The sequence below is a fragment of the Thamnophis elegans genome, chromosome 2 (genome assembly GCF_009769535.1).
Source record: "Thamnophis elegans isolate rThaEle1 chromosome 2, rThaEle1.pri, whole genome shotgun sequence".
NCBI lineage: Eukaryota > Metazoa > Chordata > Lepidosauria > Squamata > Colubridae > Thamnophis > Thamnophis elegans.
This window is the reverse complement of record NC_045542.1, coordinates 79,614,758-79,638,511: the sequence shown is the minus strand read 5'-3', so window position 1 is coordinate 79,638,511 and position 23,754 is coordinate 79,614,758. Positions and strand designations below refer to the sequence as shown.

The window sequence follows — 23,754 nt, the reverse complement described above, 5'->3', positions numbered from 1 at the left end:
GACCAGACTAGGGATAAACTATGATGAAGAAAAACTATGTTGCACTAAGATTTAATACTGACTTGATGACAAGCAATCTATCAATGAGGACTGTGAGCTTTCCATCTTTGAAAGTTTACTAGAGGCTCGACAGCTACCTTTTCTAGGCCTTAGGATAGAGTGCTTGCAGAGTCCTATAGGTGAGGCTTTTGTTAGAAGAGGTCAATTTGTCCAAACACACAGGATTTTCTTTGTAGTTTTTACTGTTTTTAAAAAATTCTTATTTGATGTAAGTCATTCAGTCATTTTGGAGTTAAATGGCCTCTGAATCTTCTAACATCAGTAACTGATTTTCTTGGAGAAGATTGGGTTAGATGAGGTTTGGGGTTCCTTCCAATTCTACAACTGACTTGGTAACACTGTTCTTGCTAGACATCTTGGCCAACAGTATAGAGTCACTCTTCCCTGCCTACTTTTCACTGAAAATCCCTTCCGCTCTAATTCAGCTGTCTGAAATGTCAGTAGAATATCAGTTTCATGACATTCAAACTTGGGGATGATTTCCTTTGTTCTCATAAGATAAATTTTGTGCTGAATTTGGATGGCTGTGTGTGTGTGTGTACACGTGCACGCACATACATACATACATACATACATACATACATACATACATACGTCAGCATTCCAAGTAATGCATCCAAAGAAATAAGAACTCCAATGTAGGAAGGTTCCTCAGAGAACATGTTTATTGGATACATCATATCAGTACAGCCAGTGAAAACCAACTCTAAAAGTTTCCTGTGTTTACCATGTAATTTAAAGAGCAAAGTTGCCTTCCCAGGTGTCACAGGTCACATTGTCCAATCAAAGAGAGTGGCAGGCTCCCTCGATCACTTTTGTTCCTCGTCCTACTGCCACCTGTTGGGATGACCTTGGTTCCGAATGGGAGAGCTCTTTATTTTGTCTAAGAGACGGTCTATCTATTTCCCCCTCATCCTTCCCCCATAGTGCATGGCAACTGAGAAGCATCACAAGATGGCTTAAGCCAGGTTCGATTCAGAGTTGACACACAGAGACACACTGTGTGTGTGTGTGTATGTGTAAGTGTGATTATGGGTGTGTATAAAAGCAGTTTTTAAGTTTAAAAATCTTTAAATCATAATATGGTAACTGCTTTATTTATTTACAGTTGGACCTTGAATCAACAGACCACATTGAGGGAAAGCATGTCCATTAAATTTGGATGTCCATTAAAATCCAAATGCATATATTGACATAAATGGCATAATATGCTTAATTGTTTTAATTAATTAGATTATATAATTATGTAAAAATACCAATTACATAATTACACATGATGTGAAATGGCATAAATAGTGTTGGAAAATGTCAGTTGCCTTGAAAGATTTGAGAAACAATACACTTGTTTGTTGTGTTGGGTACATTAGCATCAATTTGGTACCAAATGAAGACCTTTTAAAAGAGACACAATGGTTCAGCAGTTAGAGATGCTGAGCTTGTCAGCTGGAAAGCTGACAGCCCAGGTTCAAGACTCCACAGTTGTGCAATGGGGTAAGCTCACCTAGCAGTTTGAAAGCATGCAAATGCGAGTAGATTAAGCCACTTTGTGGAAAAGTAATAGTAACAATTAATGTAAAGTCCAAACACAAATTTATCAAGTCTGCTAAATTGGCATCCATTAAAGTTTTACAGTATTGCCTTTACTTTCCTCCTGCTTATAAGAAGTTTAGAGTGTGTTCATTGTGTACCACTCCTGTTTCATTTATTTTGTTTTATTTAAAGATTTAGAGGCTGCCCAAGTCTAAACACCTCTGAGTAGCTTCCATTAAAAATCCTCATAACACTTTGTGATAACTTAGTCAGAACAATTTACCTAGGGTTACACAGTAGGTTTCATGGCTGAACTGTCATTGGCTCTGTAGATTCTTAGATTTTACCTTCATGTTGAAATTATTACATCACACTGCCTCTAAGGTCTTACTGTGCATATTCTAAAGTGAGAAAGTCACATGTTTCCCTGCTATTTCTTTAGCATGGAATTGATTTACATGTGCAAAATGTCAGTTTTCGGTGTTATCTGAAAGCACATTAATATTTGGGTTGGTTGAATGTAGAAAATTGATTTTCTGTCAATCTCTCTAAATCATATCAAAAAATGGTAAAGAAGATAGTTAGCAATGTTTTGGATGCAACTGGAAATTTACAAATGTAGTTAAATTATTGCAGGCTTGACGTTATTATTACATAGTCTAAATTATGGTAAAACTGCCCTCCCACAATGAATTGGAGTAGCAGATTATTTATTTTAGAAGATTAATATATTTATGACTCCATGACCCATGTGACTTTCTTATTAAATAATAGAGATGGGGAAGAGCCGAGGTGGTGCAGTGGTTAAATGCAGCACTGCAGGCTACTTCAGCTGACTGCAGTTCTGCAGTTCGGCTGTTCAAATCTCACCGGCTCAGGGTTGACTCAGCCTTCCATCCTTCCGAGGTGGGTAAAATGAGGACCCGGATTGTTGTTGAGGGCAATATGCTGACTCTGTAAACCGCTTAGAGAGGGCTGAAAGCCCTATGAAGCGGTATATAAGTCTAACTGCTATTGCTATTGCTAACTACAGCTTTAATCCCCTGTTTTGCTTTTCTGGACAATATGTATGATTATACACATACATAGAACTAGACAGTCTTAGAATATATTTTTTTCATTCAAATCTTAGAGTTGTCAAGGATTACATGGTTTTCCCTACTTTGATCAATATAGAGCTCAGAGGGGTTATGAGCATCTTGACAACTCAGCCTTTCATCTATAAGAACTGGATGTGCTGAAGTGAAGAAGGAAATGCCCAAAATCTGTCATTTCAGCAGGTCAAGCATGGATGCCTAAACACAATCAATCCTGGTTCATTATTGTATAGTAAAACTTTTTTGCAATGGACTGCAGTGACAAAAATCATAGCCCAAAGAATGACTAGAATTTGGTAACGTATTATTTTAAATTCTTGAATTCCTTTCTTTCTTGGCAGCCATTCCCACATAGGTCAGAGAGTTTAGTGATATCCAGTTACTGAATAAAAATGAATCCAAATACATTGAAATCTTAATTCTAATTCTTTTTTGGAGTTCATGAAGAAAAAAAGTGAGAAAACCCCACCACATGCTGGGCTTATTACCGAGTGGCACACATACAAGACATATTGACATTATATTTTTGTTATAAGAACTATCAATTTTTCTGACAAGTAGTTCTTAACATCAGAGGTTATTGGAATATTCTAAATTGCAGTTCTAGTCCAGTCACTAATATTTAGTCCAGAGTTCTTCCCTTCCAACTTTCTATATATCAAGACAGGGCTGGTTGCATAGACTGGAGTGACCCAAGATGCATCTGGTTCAAGAGGAAGGTTTTTGTCTTGCATCTCAAAGAAAATGGGAAAGGCAAATAGCATACAAAGTTCTTACATAGTGATCCCATGTTCTCACAGTGTATGTTACTAGATTAACCTTCCCCAACTTTTATGTTCTTCAAATGTACTACTCAGCCAGATAACCTTTGTTCATTTTAGCTGGGGATTTGGGGAAATGGCATCTGGATAAGAAAGGCTTTTCTAGAAACACTTTTATTTAAATCAGTATTTCTCAACCGTGGCAACTTTAAGATGTGTGGAATTCAACTCCCAGAATTCTGAAAGTTGAAGTTCACACATCTTAAAGTTGCTAAGGTTGAGAAACACTGATTTAAAATATGGAGAGCGTTTCTTGAAACAGCTAGTTCCTCCAGAAGGTTTAAATGCTTTGCTGGATTCGGGCCAAAGAATTAGCGGAACTCCTTCCCGGATCAGAGTCACCGAAGAGGGGAACAAATCACCGCTGCATGATATTGTACACCCACATCGTTTTAATGCAGATATCTGGGGATGGAGGACGGATCCTCGTTCATCGGCCGCGACTCTCTTTACTCTATGCAGCATCATTTGTATTTGTTTCAGACTATTTCACTGTGGGAAGGAGGGTGTCACCCGCACCAGTTTACAAATAATAATAATAATTTAAAAAACCGGGCTGAAGACGGCAGTCCCAGTTCAGGACACGAGAAGCAACTTCTTAAGGGGATCTTGAAAAGTGCTGATCTGCATAAAGCGCTGAGGCGACGCAACGTTTAAGTGGCAGCCAGCGCGCTTCTGATTCGTCCGCAGAAAAGTTGCCACTCCGACCGGCGTTAATCACAATTGCGGTGGCTCTTCGCTGCTTTTCACTCATCCCTGCCTCTTTTTTTCTTTCCCCCGGGGCTCTTCCAACGACTTGCCTGTCTTGTCCTCTGTGCGCGTGTCCGTACATCTTTTCGCTACTGTTTTCTGTTGTCTGGCGTGTGTTTCACCCCCTAGTGATTGCTGCAAGGCTCCTCCTGCGATCTGCAAAAGGGAGACCTTCCCTGCAATCGAGGCTCTGCTCCCCAGCGTCCTTGCTGGCAACCGGGAATTGAGCAAAAGGGAACCTTGGCCGAGCGCAAACCACACAAGGTGAGCAACGTTTCCTCCGCCTCTCCTGCCAGTACCTGCAGCTTCGGGTTATTGAGGTTGATGCGGGTCCGTGGCTCCGTCCAGCGCTGTGGCTGATTTCAAATAAGGTAAGAAAAGGCGCTTCTCTCTTTCTCTCTCTCTCTTTCATCCTGAAAGACGTTTTCCACCACTAAGCAGCGCCTTCTGTCTCAGGACGATCCGCTGGTGACTTTAGAAACTCTCTTGGAGCTTCACTTAAAAAAACAAACGAACAAACACACACATCTCCCGGTTTACAACTTTGAAGGCTATTCCTGGTGACAGCAGAATGGATCGAACCAAGACGATAGTTAAAGAGGCTCCTGGGGTGCGTTTGCAGGCTATCTGGGTCCGGCTCCAATTTGGCAGCCAACGAGTCATTGCCAAGAGATTAGGCTGTCCTGAGCAGTGTTTTAGAAAAGGGCTGGCCAAGTTTCTTCCTACGGAAAAGCCTTAAGCTTTTAAATTACATATTTACAACTCTTTAATAGTTGTGCTTCACAAGCTAAATGACTTCCATATAACTTAAAAAACAACTAGTTTTTCTCCTTCAACATTTTTGCACCAATCTGGTTAGAGATTCAATTAAAGAATCTTGACTTTTCTCTTTAAGATGATAAATGGCTTTATTTTTAAAACAACCACAACCATCCCACTGAGTTCCCTTGGATAGTTTGACATGCCTGTTACCTGAACATGGCACTTTCTCTAAAATATACTAACTTGAAATCAACTACTTTTTTATGTATTCCCTTTTCTTCATTCCTACATTTTCCTTCCATTATTAATCCACTCACTATTTTGTTAATGGAGCCTTGGTTATTGTAAACAATAAAAGATGACATCACATCGTGCATAAAACTGGAGCCATAAAGAAAGGACTATTGAATTAATAATACATGTATAAAATGTAATAAAGACCTTCATAATAAAGTTTAAGGTTTGTCACTACCTGGACTTCAGTTATCTAAACCATCTGCAGATATATTTATTTATATACATATGAGATAATGTTGTTTAAAGTTATTTGTCACAGTTATCTCTTTTGATGTTAAATGGAGATTTATTTTTTGTAAAGTAAGGACTTGATAGAACTTTACATTAAGGAACAAACCAATACTGTAAGATATGTGCCAATTATTTAAGATACTTTCTATTTTCCTGGGAGTAACTCATAACTATTGTGTAAACATATTGAGAATGCACTTTGAAATACTATGAAGAGGAAGAAAGTCAGTAAACATACCTAAAAGTAGGGTAATTCATGTTTTAACAACAGATTTGTACAAGGTTGAAGAGTATTCTTCAAATTTACTAAACTTGGCAAAACCAAACTTCGTGTACAATTGCAAAATGTAAAAAGACAATGATTTGCATTCCTCCTGAAATTTTCATCTTTCAATTGATCATTCAGTGATCTTTCATTTCCAACTTTAGATATCCTTATGTAACAAGTTCATATAAAAGATATAGGAACTGACTTCATACATTGCTTGTGGTGGGGTAAAGTATTGACATCTTAAGTGTCATCACTATATCAGGTTATGGTCTTTTGATTTTCACTAGCAATCAATCGAACAAAAGAACTAATCCCCAATACAAGAACGCTTTTATATTTCCTACTATCTACCCTTTTTTGTTTTTAGAAAGAGCCCCGCCGCCCCTCTGAATTTCTTTTCCAGTGAACCTTTTAACAAATGTAAAACTGTGTGCTCTCAGTTAGACTTAAAAATTAAACAATAGTTTCTATTCACTGACTGTGGTAAAACCAGTTTGCTATTAATTGGCCCAGATGGATGTACGTATACAGTTTTATTATGCTATTCCAACATAATCAGGTGTGGGTTTTTTTCAGACTTGTAACATTCTATTGAGGGAAAAAATGTACTGAAATTTTCCAATAAGAATGGAGCAGGAGAAGCTGCTTTGATTTGAATTTTGCTATTCAGGGGAAAGATGGGAAGAGATATTTCTCTACTTGTTAACTCATTCTTTGACCTCAAGATAATTCAGAGTTGAATCTGAGACCATTGATACTATATGTACTATTAGGGTTGCTTGGGATTCTTCATTTTTTTGACATCTTTGGTGAAAACCCAAACCTTACACTTTCCAGTACAAATAATTTTAAAACGTGATTGTGGAATCATTTTATTATTGGATCAATAGAGAACAAAATCTCCCATAGTCTCTATTCCAATGAAGTTATATTTATAAATACGGTTTAATGCATTATATTTACAAACTCTTTCATTCCCAGTACATATGTTTGTCTACACATGAGCAGTTTCAGTTTTCTTAAGGTGCAAATCTTTATATGCAAACTTGGAAATAAATAATTTCCTAGAACTAATAGTAAGAATAAGACAGGTGGGATAAAAAATATATATAATTGATGGTTAATAACTTCGAGTCTGATAACTGTGATTGTTCAGTGAATTATGGCAAAGCATAGAACCTGGAATTCAGGAAAAGGTTAATTCTAATTTCACCAAGTTCAGAAATTATCTGTACTGTGTGAACTGCTTCAACTCCTATATAAGTTGTTGACCCCTTAACTTTAATGTATGTTTCTCCAGGGTGACTTCAATATGATCTGCCTTATAGTGTCAGATGAAAAGTTACTTCCTATTCAGCTATTTACTATTAATATTATTTAGTATTCTTATTATTTGCTATTAAGTTACTTAGATGAAAAGATGTTCAGAATTCAACAGGTACCCCAAGAATATGACTGTTTTGCTTCTTCAATATTTCTTTGTCAGCGTTATTAAGTTTATTGCTATGCAAGCAAATTACTGTATTATTTATTTCACTTAAATGTATTTTTGTTTTACTTTTCTGAATTGCGGGATCACGGGATTTTTAGGATAATGGACAAGCTGTTTTAAATAAATACTCTATTAAAATGGCTTTGTTATGAAGGAAATCCTGAAAACTCTGTTGGTACATAATACCACAAAAGCATGTCACTTATTGACTGAGTTGGTGTGTGTGTGTGTGTGTGTGTGTGTGTGTGTGTGTGTGTGTGTGTGTGTGTGTGTGTAGAGTTGAGAAATGGAAGATTTCCTCCTGTGAACTCTACCAAGATTTTAACTTAGATGGATTTCTTCCCAACTTTCTTCTACTAGGACGAATACACTGGAAATAACTTTGCACTGAATCAAACTTTTATTAGTCCACTGGGTTTAGTATTATCTACCATACATAAACTGGCAATTGCACTACAGAATTTCAACCCAAGATTTCCCCCAACCCTGCTTGAGTGTGCTAGGGCCAAATCTGAGAACATCTGAGTGCAGAGCACATGCTGTGGCTCTTCTTTTCTTACTATTTTCTTATTTCTCATTATGTCCCAGCTTTTCGCTAGATGCACAGTCTTCATCTATCCTTCTTCTAGCTCCTATTGCTATGCCTCAGGAGGACAAGTCTATTGAAAGACATCTCCTATTAGGAAAAGCATGCTTGATTCTTTGGCATCCTTTCCAGCATTTACAAAACCATCAACCTACCCTTCAGTAATTCATACTTATTGTTTAAGTATTACTTATTACTGTGCACTCATGACTTATTGAGCCAAGTGGTATTATATATTTAAGAATATGTTCTTGAATTTGGTTCAGAGCCAGTTCAAGATACTCTGCAGCTGAAGGTGAGCTTATGTCTGATCAGTGCCTTGTACAGAATGGAACTGGACCATTCACTTCGATGCTGGAGATGTGTAGGTATCTTCTATTATAGCCAAGGGCAGTAGCCTAGTTTAGAGAGTGAATGACAGAGTTCCCAGCTTAATTCACATGAAAGGAGAAAGGCTCAGCACCATACAGAGTAAGACTATTGTCTGAGGAACCTGCCTCCTTCTGTGTACAGGTAGTCATCAATTTATGACCATCATTGAGTCCAAAATTTATGCTGTTAAGTGAATTTTTTAAAAAATGAATTTGTCCCATTTTACAACTTTTCTTGCCACATTTGTTAAATGAATAGTTGCAGTTGATAAATTAATAACATGGTTAAGTGAATCTGGGTTCTCCATTGAGTTTGCTTGTCAGAAGGTTGCAAAATGACTCCTGAACACTGCAACTGTCGTAAATATGAGTCAGTTATTAAGCATCTGAAGGCAAATCACGTGACCATTGGGATGCTGCAATGGTCATAAGTGTGAAGAATGGTCATAAATCACTATTTTCAGTGTCGCTGTAACTTCAAACCATCACTAAATGAACTGTTGTAAGTTGAGGACTACCTGTACTTGTTGGAGGGCCAGCTTTGTATGATTTGATGGTAGCAGTGCTTTTCAATGAATAGTGCAACTTTGATGAATTAAAGTTGAAAGAGTTTGGAAAAGGAAAAAGAATTAAAACATACTGAAAATAAGCGGACTATGATGACAATAGATGGATAAGGAAAAAAAATAAACTGGAGTCTTTGGTAGAATTCATTACCTAATTTACCAGTCTATACTTCAGTTAAAAATGCTTTAACTAAGTGGATTAAAGGATTAAATCATATAAAATAAAGCACTGTATATGATCAAGACAGAAGCTGTAACACAAAAATATGCCTAAGACCTAGAATGTTTAAAATGTTTAAAAAGCCAACTGCAATGAAACCACAGCTGTCCATTTGCTTTAATTCAATGAGAATGAAAAATTAGAATATTACATGCAATCAATAAAACAATAAAACAAGGATTGTACATAGAACAATATCGGACCTCTGAAAAGTATAAGCATGCATATGTACTCAGTACTTGGTTTGGGTCCCTTTTGCAGCAATTACTGCCTCAATGCAGAAGCTATCAGCGTATGGCACTGTTGAGGTGTTATGGAAGACCAGGATGCTTCAATAGCAGCCTTCAGCTCTTCTGCATTGTTCGGTCTCATGTCTCTCATCTTTCTCTTGGCAATGCCCTAGAGATTCTCTATGGGGTTCAGGTCAGGCGAGTTTGCTGGCCAATCAAGCACAGTAATCCCACGGTCCTTGTTTTGATGCTTTTGACAGTGTGAGCAGGTGCCAAGTCCTGCTGGAAAATGAAGTCAGCATCCCCATAAAGCTCGTCTGCGGAAGGAAGCATAAAGTGCTCCAAAATCTCCTGGTAAACAGCTGCATTGACCCTGGACTTAATGAAGCACAGTGGACCAACACCAGCAGATGACATGGCTCCCCAAATCAACACAGACTGTGAAAACTTCACAGTGGACTTCAAGCGTCTTGCAGTGTGTGCCTCTCCATTCTTCCTCCATACTCTGGATCCTTGGTTTCCAAATGAGATGCAAAAGTTGCTCTCATCAGAAAAGAGGACTTAGTGAAGCAAGAGACCAGATTTGTTTTTCTTTAGCCCAGCAGCTTGACAAGAGGAATACGACATTTGAAGCCCATGTCCAGGATCCGTCTGTGTGTGGTGGCTCTTGATGCACTGACTCCAGCCTCAGTCCACTCCTTGTGAAAGTCCCCAACACTTTTGAATGACCTTTTCCTGACAATCCTCTCCAGGCTGCGGTCATCCCTGCTGCTTGTGCACCTTTTTCTTCCACAGTTTTCCCTTCCACATAACTTTCTATTAATGTGCTTTGATACAGCTCTTTGGGAACATACAACTTCTTTTGTAATTACCTTTTGAGGCTTTCCCTCCTTATGGTTTTTTGCACAACTGTCAGGTCAGCAGTCTTTCCCATGATTGTGATTCCTACTGAACCAGACTGAGAGACCATTTAAAGGCTCAGGAACCCTTTGCAGGTGTTATGGCTTAATTAGCTGATTAGAGTGGGACACTTTGAGCCTAAAATTTTGCACCTTCTCACAATATTCTAATTTTCTGAGATTGTGGATTTGGGTTTTCATGAGCTGTAAGCCATAATCATCAAAATTATGATACATCATGGCTTGAACTATATTGCTTTGCATGTAATGAGTCTATCTTATATATTAGTTTCACCTTTTAAGTTGCATTACTGAAATAAATGAACTTTTGCATGATATTCTAATTTTTCGAGTTTCACCTGTATATGCAATGTTCATGTACTGGAGTGTTGATTAATATTCATGGAGCTGAGTGATTGATTAATAAAAGTTTGTACCACTTGCCTGTGTGAATTTATCTGCTGTTGGGCAAAAAGAAGAAGATATTTTTACCACTAGTAGCAGGCAAACAAGGAACAAGAGCTGCTACTCTCATTTTTATATAATTTATTATTTATTAAACACATTTCTATCACACCACAATCAAAGTGACTGTTGGCAGTTTACACAGAATATATACAGGATAATTTAAAACATTGACGGTCAATTTAAAACTATTCAGAAACTTTCCCTCTGGCACACAAGAGGTAGAACTGATTTATATAGATATATTTCAGGTTTTCTACAATGTTATGCCAACAACTTGTTTTAGCCCCCTCTAGCAGCAATTGGTGGATATACTTTCTGCATTGATTTTCTGATCACTGATAAGGTTATTTTTATAAAACTTACAGTGTTTGCAAAGTTTTATTACTTAAAGTAGCATCAAAGTTTTGGAGGGGATCTTGCCAAAAGGATTTCAGATGGATTGCTGTGGATGCTTATTTTTGTTCCTTTTTTTGCTTATCATGAATGATAACATCTCCTGTCCCAAAAATATATACCCAACAGCAGAAAAATTCAAATAGGCAGATTGTGCAAATGTTGACTCTTTCCCTCCCCTCCCTTCTTTTTATCTCTGTTTTATTTGCTGGCTAAAGGCCATAAAATTGATTTAAATTGGAAACTGAACAAATTACAGCTATAATAAGAGCCATCAGGGAACACCAAACAGTGATACAAATGAAAGATGGCATCATAATACATAAGCAGGGGGAAAGACCCCTGAAACAATTTCCATTAGTGACAATCTCCATTAGCCAGAAATTTCCTAAATATGGATTATTAGTAGAAGACAAGTCAAGTTATACCTGACTTATTACATCTCAGCCCATGACTGGGTCTTCATACATTACTAAACTACAATGTTCTTAATGAAGATATACTGGAAAAGTCCCAGTTGGGTAATATGATGCATGAAATAGTGATTTGTAAATACAATTTGTGGTTTAGCATATTGTCTGAAGCAAGTGCATGCATACTTTCCTGCATCACCACAGTAATTTTCCTTTCTATTAGAGAAGATTATGTCTGGCAACAGAATAACAAAGCTGCCCATGGCCAAATGAGGCTCAAAGTTCATATAATCTAAGTTTTTCATTTGAACTTAGCAATACATACTGTATATAATTCAGGTTATAACATACTCTAGAAGCCAAAAACCAATATAAAAATATTAGGAGTGCAGAAGGTAGTTTTGCACCTGACTAGTATCCATTTAGTCTTTTGCAATGTGTCTGGCAATATCTTCCCAGAACTTGGGAAAGAGGTTGGTTTTATTTATTTATTTATTTATTTATTTATTTATTTGACTTATATACCGCTTCATAGGGCTTTCAGCCCTCTCTAAGCGGTTTACAGATTTTTAGCAAATTGAGTCAGCAAATTGCCCCCACAGTCTGGGTCCTCATTTCACCCACCTCGGAAGGATGGAAGGCTGAGTCGACCTTGAGCCGGTGAGATTTGAACCGCTGAACTGCAGATCGCAGTCAGCTGAAGTGGCCTGCAGTACTGCACCCTAACCACTGCGCCACATTTTTTTACATTTACTACTTAATCCTTTTGAGTACAACCTTGTACTGTAGTACAAGAGCCAAGGTGGCGCAGTGGTTAAATGCAGCACTGCAGGCTACTGCTAGATCAGCAGGTCAGTGGTTCAAATCTCACCGGCTCAGGGTTGACTCAGCCTTCCATCCTTCCGAGGTGGGTAAAATGAGGACCCAGATTGTTGGGGGCAATATGCTGACTCTCTGTAAACCGCTTAGAGAGGCCTGAAAGGCCTATGAAGCGGTATATAAGTCTACTGCTATTGCTATTGCTATTGTAGTGTAGAGCCTATGAAATCATACAGCTCTACAACCCAATCTTTGTTTAAAAGATTCAAATAGGTGAGTTTCAGGCATCTAATTTTCTTCCTAGTACAATTCTAAGATCACATTTGGGGTGTTTAATGACTTTTCTTCATACTATGACTACCAAAGTTTTCATTTTGTGTGCAGGTGTTACCTTTAATTCTTTAGAGTAGGCGCCATTCAAAGTAACAATACTAGTAGAATAAGGCAATCTCTGTCTCCAGGAGTAAATAAAAGCTCTTTTTTATTTAAGAAAACGTATGGATAGAAGGAACTTTTCCCGTGAGCAAACAATTTATCATCTGCCATCATATGCAAAGCTGAGACCATATTAATTATATTTATACCTAAAGTGCCCTGAAGTTCCAGTATTGCTTCCAAGTGCTGTAATAGACATTTCCACAGCCAAGATACTGTAGAAAGGACAATGAATCAAAACGTCATAGTGAAAAGCATTTAGCTTGATTATGAAAAGATACCTCATAAAATAGGTATTGGGTTTTGAATAAGAAAAAAGGAGGCAAATATGAAATTTATGTTCCAAATGTATCTTATTATATCTGAGTTTTGTGCTCTAACTTCAGGTATTCCAGGAAGGTATTTATTTAGTGAACTTTCTTTTGAATATACAATATTAAATAGGGAAGGTTTTTTATCCAGTTCAGTTCTAGATAAAGCAGGTAAGGTTTATTTCAGTACTTTTTTTTGAAGTTGCACCTGCTAACTTTATTCTAATGCTATGAAGATATCCAAATGACATAAAAAGGAAGAATATTTAATAGCTGAAATTCATTAGGATACGTAGCTGTTTTGTCAATGGCAGAAGCATGCCAAGGGCTTCAGTCAAATGAATATGGTTAATCTAAGAAACTTTTTATTCATAGGACTAAATCTGTTAGCCTTCTATCTTATTTAATAATGTCTCCTTCATTCATTTATATTATATTGATATTATCAAGGTTAGTGTCAAATTTTGATTTTCAAAAGCTTATTTCTGATAGCAGCTATGCTGTTTTTCTTTTTTCCTCCAGGATCCATCGGAAGCACATTTACAGATCTGCCAAGTTTGAGGGAAGAAATAGCTGTTCTCTTATTCTGTTCTTCTAAAGAATGATGTAAATGCAGAACTTGTAGCCAAGTACAACATGGGCGCTAACACCTCTAGCAAGTCACCAATATACGATGAGAATGAAGATGGTAAGATGAAGATTGCGTTTTTTAAAATGCATTGCTAAATTAAATGTCCCCAGCCCATTGCCAAGCTGTTATATAGGTTTATAGTAGGTATCTCTGTCAGCCACTATAGCCTGTTGACATGCTGTAGGAGGGTAATGGAATCTATTGTCTATTACAAATGGCACCATATTGGAAAAGACACATTGAGATGCCATAATGGAGCTTTATCTATGGAATTCTTTATTACAACTGTCGCTGTGATAGTTATGGAGCACCACCAGGTGTTTTGGTTTCATTGGGCTTGCTCTCTTCTGTTTCTTTGTTATTGCTAATTCCCTGTCTGTTTGGAATCAGCTAAGGATCTGGGGCAGATCTGAAAGTAGTACTTTGATTTGCTATCTGATACATCAAAACTACAGACTGGAATTGAATCTCTGGTGAACTGTTTTGGGATCAAAATTTTCTTATTTTGTATATGAGAACTATTCTGTTACTTCTTAATGAATTGTGAGTATGATCAATTACAAATTAATACTATGTCTTCAATTTCTGCCTTTGAAATTATGGAGGTTGCTTTCTTTGCATATGTTTTCAGAAACACAATAACAAAGTCATGGTTGACAATGTATGAAATATGCATATCACAGTTAAAAGTCTTATTGAGGGAGATCTTGGAAGCAGTTTTGTGGGCCACCCTTATCTCCAAGGATCCTTCCAACAATACTATTAGTATATGACTGCTTCCTACAGAGCTTGATTACACTAGACAACATACTATAGGCATCTGACACAGGTAGCAGTAGTCATTATTCTTCCTACCATGGATGATCCAAAGAAATCAAAGCTTCTTTAGATTTCAGATCATAATATTCCAGAATATTATTCTGGAATAATATTGGGAATATGCAACAGTGAAGAGGAAATTTTATTGCAAGTTTTATATAAAAACAGCATGCTGGTATTTATTAATCATGCTTATTTATAGTGCACTATATTCATTATGGGTTATATCCATATATAGCCTTATTTAGAGGAATTGCAGAGAAATAAATTGGATTAAGTACTTCTGATTTCAGTGGATCTACTTGAACTATGATTACATCTGGTTGCAACTTAATATCTGCCTATTTCATATCCACTATGAAAAACAGCCAGACTTTCTGAAATATTGCCAAGGATTTTTACATCACTCTGGGGCATTTCAATTCACAGGCAGCTACTGTGCCATGAAGTCCTTAGGGATATTAGCCAGGTGCCAATGTTAGTTTTCTCTAGTTACCAGCTGGTGACATTTGGTAACTGTAGTTTTACATTTTATTTAGTCTGGGCTTTTTTAAAAGTTCTATGAAATGTCATGTTTGGGGTGTAGTGATGGAGTGTAATAACATCAGGCATGGGTGAAATAATGTGTCATTGTTGTTGATTTGAAGAATGCATTCCCTTGGGACAGTGGTGGGTTTCAAAAAAATTTGGAACCTCTTCTGTAGGTGTGGCCTGCTTTCTGGGTCCACTGGTGGAGCCTCTTCTAACCGGTTCGGTAGATTTGATGAACCGGTTCTACCGAATAGGTGCGAACTGGTAGGAACCTCTGCCTTGGGAATAAACTAATGGGATACCAGTGATAGGGTGGGTGAGCAATAAAATTGGATTGAAGCAAAGGTAGGTAAGGTATGCAGTTTCTCTCTTTTGAAAAATCTTTTTTTCTTTTAATAAAATTATCTTTTTCTTTGTTATCCATTCCCCTTTGGCCTGGCCCTCATACCTCTGCATATATCTATAGGCAGCCTGGCAGAGAGGAATACAATTGGCTACTTTCAATGGGCTCTGCTTGAAATTAGAGACTAGACTAGATTGAGACTATAGCAAATCAGGCTGAGAGCTAAATCTGGCCACAGAGAATGATTTGCCTTGAGCAAGTTGAGTAGCTATTTGAAAAGGAGCTGGTTCTATTTAACAATCCCCTCCTCATTGGGTATAGGAGTTAATTATTTGGATGGGTGAGCGAATACTTTTGGCAATATAGTGTATGATAAATGGAGGTGTTTGAGAGCTTCCCAAAATTCTCAGGGGGGAAAAATGGCCGAACTCATAATTTTCTAAGATAGTCAAAGAACATAGGATGTCTTTTTGCCATTCCCATGAAGTTCAGAAAAAATATGCTGTAGGATTGAAATTGAGGAGTGGAACAAAATCCTTGTAAGGATAATCTGCCTTTGACACACCCAGTCCACCTTGTAAATTAGCTTTATAGGTTTTCACTCCATTCCCAAGGTGGTTTAATTACATTTTGCTAATATTGTAGTAATTATGAGGGTAGGGTAGTTTTGATATTCATTTCTAAGCCTGTCTTCTAAAAACTGGATAGAAACATATTAGAACATTGAAGCCTATAAAAATCTGATGAACATGCTTTTATACAGCTGCAATAACCAAATTAACTCACAGACAAATATAACTGATTAACGATGGAGATAGGCAGCCGTTTTTAGATACAAACCAGACCTATCACTGAGGAAACCCCAGAGTTAGGCTTCAAATTTCTTTTGTTCACACAATTTTTCTACAGGGAACATTTTCCTATATAAATGATTGAGAATAGTTTTTTTTTAACTTAGAAAGGTATTGATTATGTATGAGATAGTTACCGAACCCCAACCATTAACTCTAATGTTTAATCCTTCAGGTCAGATTATGAACTTTCTGTTTATGGAACTTTTCCTTTCTTCCCTCTTTCTCAGGAGTTCTTCATATAACTTTCAAAAAGAGGCATTTAAAAATTTTCTGTTGGACAGTTTTAATCTCAGTACAAATTCTGGCTCAGCAGGATCCTTCTTTCTGCCAATAATGATGCAATGATAGACCTAACCAATCTTTACACCTGCATTTCAGCTTTGCCCTTTTTATCTTTTAAAGGGAATAATGCTTAGGAAAAGGCCACAAAGGTGTGTTTACTTGTGAGCTGGAGCATAATTTTGTGGTAGCAGCTCAGGAAGTCTGATGGTTGACATGTATGAATGTTATTGTAACAGATCTTGTCACACCTCTCTCTGTTTCAAAACTCACTTGTTCTGTTCTTCTCAGCTTATGCTCTGCTGTCATGTGTTTGGTTGCATGTCCTTCATGGCTCCATATCAGAGGTTCTTTCTTGGTTCCTTAATTTCCTCTTTTGCTACATAATTAAGCTGTATTCTTATGCAAACATGGATCAACTTGAAACACTCAGGTATAAGATAGCTCACAGCTTAGATTCTTTTCAAATTTCAGGATTTAATTTGCAATGCAACTACTCCATTTTTATAAAGATGTTTCAACCTTGTATGTTAATAATTGGATTGTTCCCAAAATATTATTAACTGGAATCTGGGAATTGGGAGGGGGAGGAAGTTGTTAGCAAGTTATTAGAAAATTAAAATGGTTTCAAGTTTCAAGTCAGGTTTAGGTTTTAACCATCTCTATCAAATTAATTGTGGCATGGGAACACTTAATCTAAGTCAATGTATGCACTTTGCATTCTCAGTTCTTCAAAAAAAAAAAAGATAGATGATTTCGTGCTATTACCAGTGCTGAGTTGGGTTTGACAATTAACTGTAATAGAATTTGTCTGTTGGCAAGGAGTTGATTAGATGACCTCTAAAATTCAATGATTTAAGCTTTGAGGGATCTGAGGAAAATTATTCTTGCAGAAATCTGAGGGTTATTACATGTATGATGAATATCCTTTGTTGATTTGATACAAGTATATCATCAGTGATATACTTATATAACCTAATGATCAAAACCTCTCACTAGTGATTAAATCTCACCAAATCTTTAGAAGACCAAATATACATATGCAAATGTATAGGAGTATTTACTATTTTGAAAATAATAGCTATGGCTAAAACCTGCCACACAATCTTGGAATATTAATCCAAGAAAGCCTTACTTGTGGAGTTGCCTATGGGAATGGGATGAAGCTACTGAATTATCTCATATCTTCCAATATGTGGACTATGGCACATCAATTGCCATTTTACATCACCTTTGAAATCAGCCTTAGTTCATTGCAATAGTTCAGCATTCAGGTGATAAAAGCATATATTTCCATAATTAAGTCCGACCACAACTGGTGAATGGACTACCTAAACCAAAGTGGAGTGATAACTTGGCTTCTACTTCTCAATGTCTCTACCTGCTAATCAAACAATAGTAATGAGTCCAGTGGACTGTCAAAGGAAGAGAAACCATTTGTTCAACAACTTCTCTCCTAGCACAATTGAAAACAAACTCTTAAAGGAAGGAAGGAAGGAAGGAACAGTAAAGCTTACCCCCCCAGCAGATCTGGGTGATCCACAAATATACCATGGATTGTCATGGTATTAAACAATGCTAAAAGTTTCACCAAGACTAGAAAGGCTGAATTCCTTGGATTCAGAATGTGACGTAAGTAACCTGATATAGTGACCCATGTAGTTTTCATCTCATGCCCAGGCCTAAATTCTAAATTAAAGGGACCCATGATATATTGTTTGAATGTTCAATAATATGCATTACATAATCCAGTTCTGAGACCCACCAATTGCCATCTCCTGAATCGAGGGGCAATTTTCTTTCATTTGAGGATGCCTTGATCCTTGTTTCCAAGGATTTGGAAATTTGGTCTCTTCATTTCAGGGGTCTACCTGCTGGCACATGTTCTTTGATGATTAGGTTGTTTGTAGATTTATAGTGATGCCCTCTGAATGTCACCATTTCCATTATTGCACATCATGGCACTAGAACCTGTAATAAATGCTGAGCAAGTGCATGGACAACAATTACTCCATATTTGGCTAGAATAACTATTGGCTAGATTTCAAAATTAATAATGCTATTGTTTAGAAAATATATTTTGTGTGTGTCTGCATTTAAGTAATTGAAAAATATAATGGGGCAAAGCTACCATGAAATTTTCCTGGTTACTAACAAATTATATTCTTATAGATACAATCCTTTCACATTGACATCTCCTATAAATAGTCTCTGATGGTGTGTCACCAGTATTTGGAGTACTTATTTCTCAGTGGAGGATTTGAGGAAGAAACTGTAATTTCTGGTCTATCATCTTTGCCTCAGTCATCTGTTAAAGGAAATTGAAAGCGGTAGTCACCAATCTGATGCCATGATTTATGGGAATTACATTCCCAACCTCTTTGGATGGCACTAGGTTGGGGAAAGCTAATTTAAAAATCTGTTTTGTACATAAATGCTGGAGAAATAACCACCCCCATGGAGAAAACAAAACACCTGCAATAAACAGCTGGATATATTCAAAATATTTAGAACAACTGAAAGGTGATTGAAAGAACAAATGATTCTCTTGGCAAACAGATATATTTCTTTTAACTTGCTGACCCAATATACATTAGTAGTTTTTTGAAATAATACAACTCCTTTCCCCATGAAAACTGCATAAGAGAATTTATTTATTTAGTTAATTTATATTGTGTCTTTATTCTTTTTACAAATAACTCAAGGTGGTAAACATATGTAACACACCTTCCTCTTCCCCACAACAACAATGCTGCGAGTTGATTGGGCTGGGACAGAGTGATTGGCTCAAGATCACCCAGCTGGCTTTCACGGCTCATGATCTCCTGGTTTCTAACCTTGTGCCTTACCCACTAGACCAGTGGTCTCCAACCTTGGCAACTTTAAGACTGTGGACTTCAACTCCCAGAGTTCCTCAGCCAGCAAAGCTGCACTAGACCAAACTGGTTCTAGACTTACATAGAGGTTGAGCATATACGATATATTTTGAGTCATTATTTCTCGTTCAGAACCCTCTTTGGAAAAGATTTTGGTCCATTTCAAAAGGCTGATAGATTGAAGCAAACAATTTGGCACAGTCAGATAGGAGGAAACAATCTTATTGTATGTGGAACTGAACCTGATAAAGGAGATCAGAATCAGGTGTATTCTATCCGGCTGCTTAATTTGATGACTTGTCACCTGATCACCAGAGGGCTGAAAGCTCTATTTAGTCAACCAAAGTATTAGCTGCCATGGCCCAACACTTCAGATCTGAAGGCAAAAAGAACCATGAACAGAGCCTCCATTTGCAACTCCTGAAAGCAAATGTGCTTTTTCTGGAATTGTGAGTATACCTGTAGGCTCCAAAGGATCTTTCTGCCTTTGAATTGCAACCATTGCACCGCCTTCCAATAATGTGGAGAGAAGGGTATTGGGTCCTTTGTCTGAAACTGCTATGATGTTGCAGGAACTAAGATGTTCTGACCAAGAACTTTCTACAAAGTTGTAGTCTTTGAATGAAAAAAAAGAAACACCATCTCTTCATACTGTATGTGTGCAGGGTTTTGAAGTCCCTTCAAGCTTGTGGAATCATTTGGTATGAGAAAAGTGATACCATGAGATAAATCCATATTGTTGGATGCAATAGTAATGAAGAGGGGAAAAACATTTTAAATGTTTCATATGTAACCAATACCTTTCTATTTCGTATGATTTGTTACCACATAGAACAAAGTATTCAAGAGTAATCCTCTGTTGGTAAATAGGACAGATCTTTTCCAATGGAAATAGCCAACTTTTAAAAAATAGATGAAGCTTCTTCCTAAGAACAGAGACACTTTTAACAGTTCTGCTGATAAGTAACACTCTTATGATGCTGGCAAGTGATTGTTTACTGATCAGTGAAGCAGCTGTTTGTCATGGGTACTTAATCGTGGGGAAAAAAGTGGAGTAATAGTTGCCAGTTGTGGTTTCACAAATTCCAAGCCCAAAGACATTCTTGATTCTTAACCCTGCTCTTCACCTTTTCAGAATTCTTGGTACAGATGGTTTTATTATAGTCATTCTTAATTTTATAGATCTTGCCTCACATTTGTATTCAGTTCAGTCTTTCCTGTTTTTAAAAATTGATATCACGATCCCTTTTAACCTCTGCAAACTTTCCCCACTGAACCATTTGCCTGAGCTTTACTGCTAGTCCAGAGATCGGTGGCATAGGTTTAATTCATTTAAATTATGGAATTCTGCCCTTTGCCCATAATGGCTCATAACAGGTAGCTACCATGATTGTCAAGCATCATTAATTTATTCTGCAATGTTTCTGCTCAAAAAGCAAGAAACTCAACCCAATTGTAATGTGTAAGGTGATCTCTGGTGAATCTGATAACACTGCACCTTAGCACCTACATAAAATACCTAATGTTATTTATTACTCAAAGGAATAGGCTGCAGAATTCCTCTTTTTGAATACTACAGAATTTTTCATTAATAGCAAATTATGTGCAAATTCTTTAAAAGAAAGAGACGCTTCATAAATGTCCTTGTTCATCGCAAATTAGCTCTTGAAAAGTTTGCATAGCCATTATATATTATAGCTTGATTCTCTTATAAGTACAATCTAAATAAAAGATGTCACCTCATAAGTGATGATTTGGCATCACGATAGCCTTCTTTTTGCCACAAGTCTATAATAAGAAATGTGTCCATTGCTCTGCTGAGTCTTAAGCATATGGCAGGGAGCACAAAATGAGAAGGCAAGTACATATATGTCACCTTTAGATGAGATGGACAGCACATAAAATAAACAAATAACTCACACCCATTCCTCAAGACCTGTAGCTTCTGTCCCAAACAGCTTCAGATTCAATTTATGCTATGTAGGATGATCATCTAATTTGGTCATTTTACTTAGGAAATCCATTTTTGGTTAGTAATATTGATAGCAATCAGTGGCTCTTTTTTTCCTGCCCTTTTAAAACATTGGATTTCATATATTCTTTTTGTACTCATTTATGCAGCAATTAGAAAAAACAGGGAAACAAAAAAAAGGCATGTTAGCTGCCAACCTTTTTTATATATAATATTGACAAGCCCTGCTTCTTTTCATTACTATTAGTTCAACCAATATACACTTTGTCAGACTCTAGTAGCCAAAAATATAGTGCTAATGGATGTTTATGTTGAAGTTTCCTGTGGGATTTTTCAACACCTTTCTTCAGTGTTTTGTCATTGCAAGTCTCTTTCAGAAAGCATTTATCCTTTATGTCATTCCTGGTAATAAGGTTACAGCATTAAAAGATCCATTATTTATGTCACGTAGAGCAGCATTATCAGAGGTACATCTCTTCTGGAGATGGAAACTGACAAAGGAAAAGCTTACTCAGAGATTCTAGAATTTAATGATGGGACTTTGTGAACTTCAACTTTATGATTTGGTTTCTAACCTACTTTCATTAACAGCTTTTCAGGAACATTGCTTGCCTCTATGCTAGGAGACATTTGAAGTTATTGTACCAAGTCTTGAAGGGAATATTCAATCATGAGCTAACTGAGCTATTTTAATTAATCCCCATCAGAGTTGTTATTACCCAGTAAAATAACTTAGATTTTCTGTTTGTTTTATAGTCATTTAAATGGCATGTAAGACACCATTTTAAAAATTCTTATTTTTCTTTGGACAGACTACATTCTTCTTCATCACTTTAATTTTTATAAAATGGGAGAGAAAATGATTTTCTGAAGACCATTCAAAGACAGATTGCCCAGGATGGATTGGGAATAGTCAGAGCTCCAGATAGCTACTGAAGACGTTTAGTTTTAATGTTCCACTAAGTGAAGTTCCCTGATGGGTTTAGTTGAATTACTTCCTACCAGTTTTTATGAAGAAAAAATGGAACGCTGTCATGGGCTCTCAATTCTAAACTTTTAGACAAAGAGTGTGAGTAAACATGCAGTGATTGTATATTACTTTTTCAACCTTGCCAATTTTTCAAGGAGTGCAGGATGGTGTTCTGGGTATCCTCCAAAAAAGTAGGGTTCAGTTTTCAATGAGTTTCTGGCTTAACATTTGGGAAGTTGAAATCACTGTATTTGCAGGATTTCTAGCCTTTGGGAAAGATACTCACAATTATGGAGGGTAGACTGATACATATCTCAAGATTATTTTTCAAAACTTAATGGAAAGCTCTAAAAAAATTGCTGGAAAGGAGAATTAATTTGTTGTCATTCTTAAATCTAAGTAACAAGAAAATTGATTAAAAGTAAATGGTTTCAGGTCATTTCTAAACTAATGAAATAAATACTTTCTTAATGGATTAAATTATTTCCATGCCAGCTGCTTATCTCTAAGTAGTTCTGCACAGTTTCAGCACAGCATAAATAGATAGGTGGAATGACCCATTGGCAAGATGGGGGTTATATAGTTGAGATTCAGTTTTAGAGATCCTGGCTGTTCCACCTTATCAGGAGCCCTCAATTTTTTTTTTTTGAGATTTTTGTCTCCATGGTTAATATATTCTGCTCACATTGCCAATTTTTACAGGGCCAGAAGTGGTAAAAGATTATTTGGAATGTGACACACCTTCCATTTATTGGCTTTTGTAACCAGGGAGTGGCAATTAAGATGGAAGTCTGTGAATTGCTTGCCAAAAGTAATTTATTTCAATATTGGCAAGTCAAGCTTTCCCCCCTAGTTTAAATATTTTTGTTTTCTTGTTAATTGAACCCAGTAACAATTAGGGTGATGATATACTTAAAGAAGCAATTACCTGATTCCAAGATTAATTAAAGTTCCACTTCAGTAAAATATTGAACATTTCTTTACAAGAGTCCTTTTCACCATCTGCATAGCATTTTGGAATATGTTAAGAGGTTGAGGCTGGATTACAGTTGTTTCTGAAAAATCAGTTCTGTAATTATTGGTTCTAGGAACAAACAGCTGTTGAGATAAAGTGAGCTCTGGACTGTGTGGAATGGGGGTATCCAGGGGTCTAATAGAAGGAAGGATAGATTAGGGCAACATACCAAGGGAAAGAATATATTTCTGGATGGAGGAGCCATCAAGCCTCTTAATTAGGAGCTGTCATGGGATATGTGCGTAACAGTTTCAAACCCCAGCTCCCCAACATCCAGTGTCTTCCTCTCTTGCCACAGTGATAAATTGCTAAAGGCTAGACTGTGTGCCTACTATACATCAGCAACCCTTGCAGGAGGTAAAAGCTAATGTAGAAGTTATTGTCACTTTTAACATTTGTCCTTTTGGTTGCAGGGTCCATTTCTTTCAGTTTGAGATCACCT

The 23,754-nt window shown here is 36.9% G+C and overlaps 1 protein-coding gene across 2 annotated transcripts in view; it reads left to right on the top strand.

Annotated features, from left to right (window-relative positions):
• The first annotated feature begins 4,223 nt into the window (after positions 1 to 4,223).
• The window catches only part of STK32A (serine/threonine kinase 32A), an 81,321-nt gene continuing 61,790 nt past the window's right edge, over positions 4,224 to 23,754 (top strand). Inside the window, exons 1-2 of one of the 2 annotated variants that reach the window (XM_032208624.1) lie at positions 4,224 to 4,522; positions 13,545 to 13,710. In XM_032208624.1, coding sequence (XP_032064515.1) covers positions 13,659 to 13,710 — 52 coding nt within the window. In that variant the 5' untranslated portion in view covers positions 4,224 to 4,522; positions 13,545 to 13,658. Of the gene's footprint in view, positions 4,630 to 13,544; positions 13,711 to 23,754 lie in introns of both variants that reach the window. The other variant, XM_032208623.1, reaches the window with a different exon arrangement.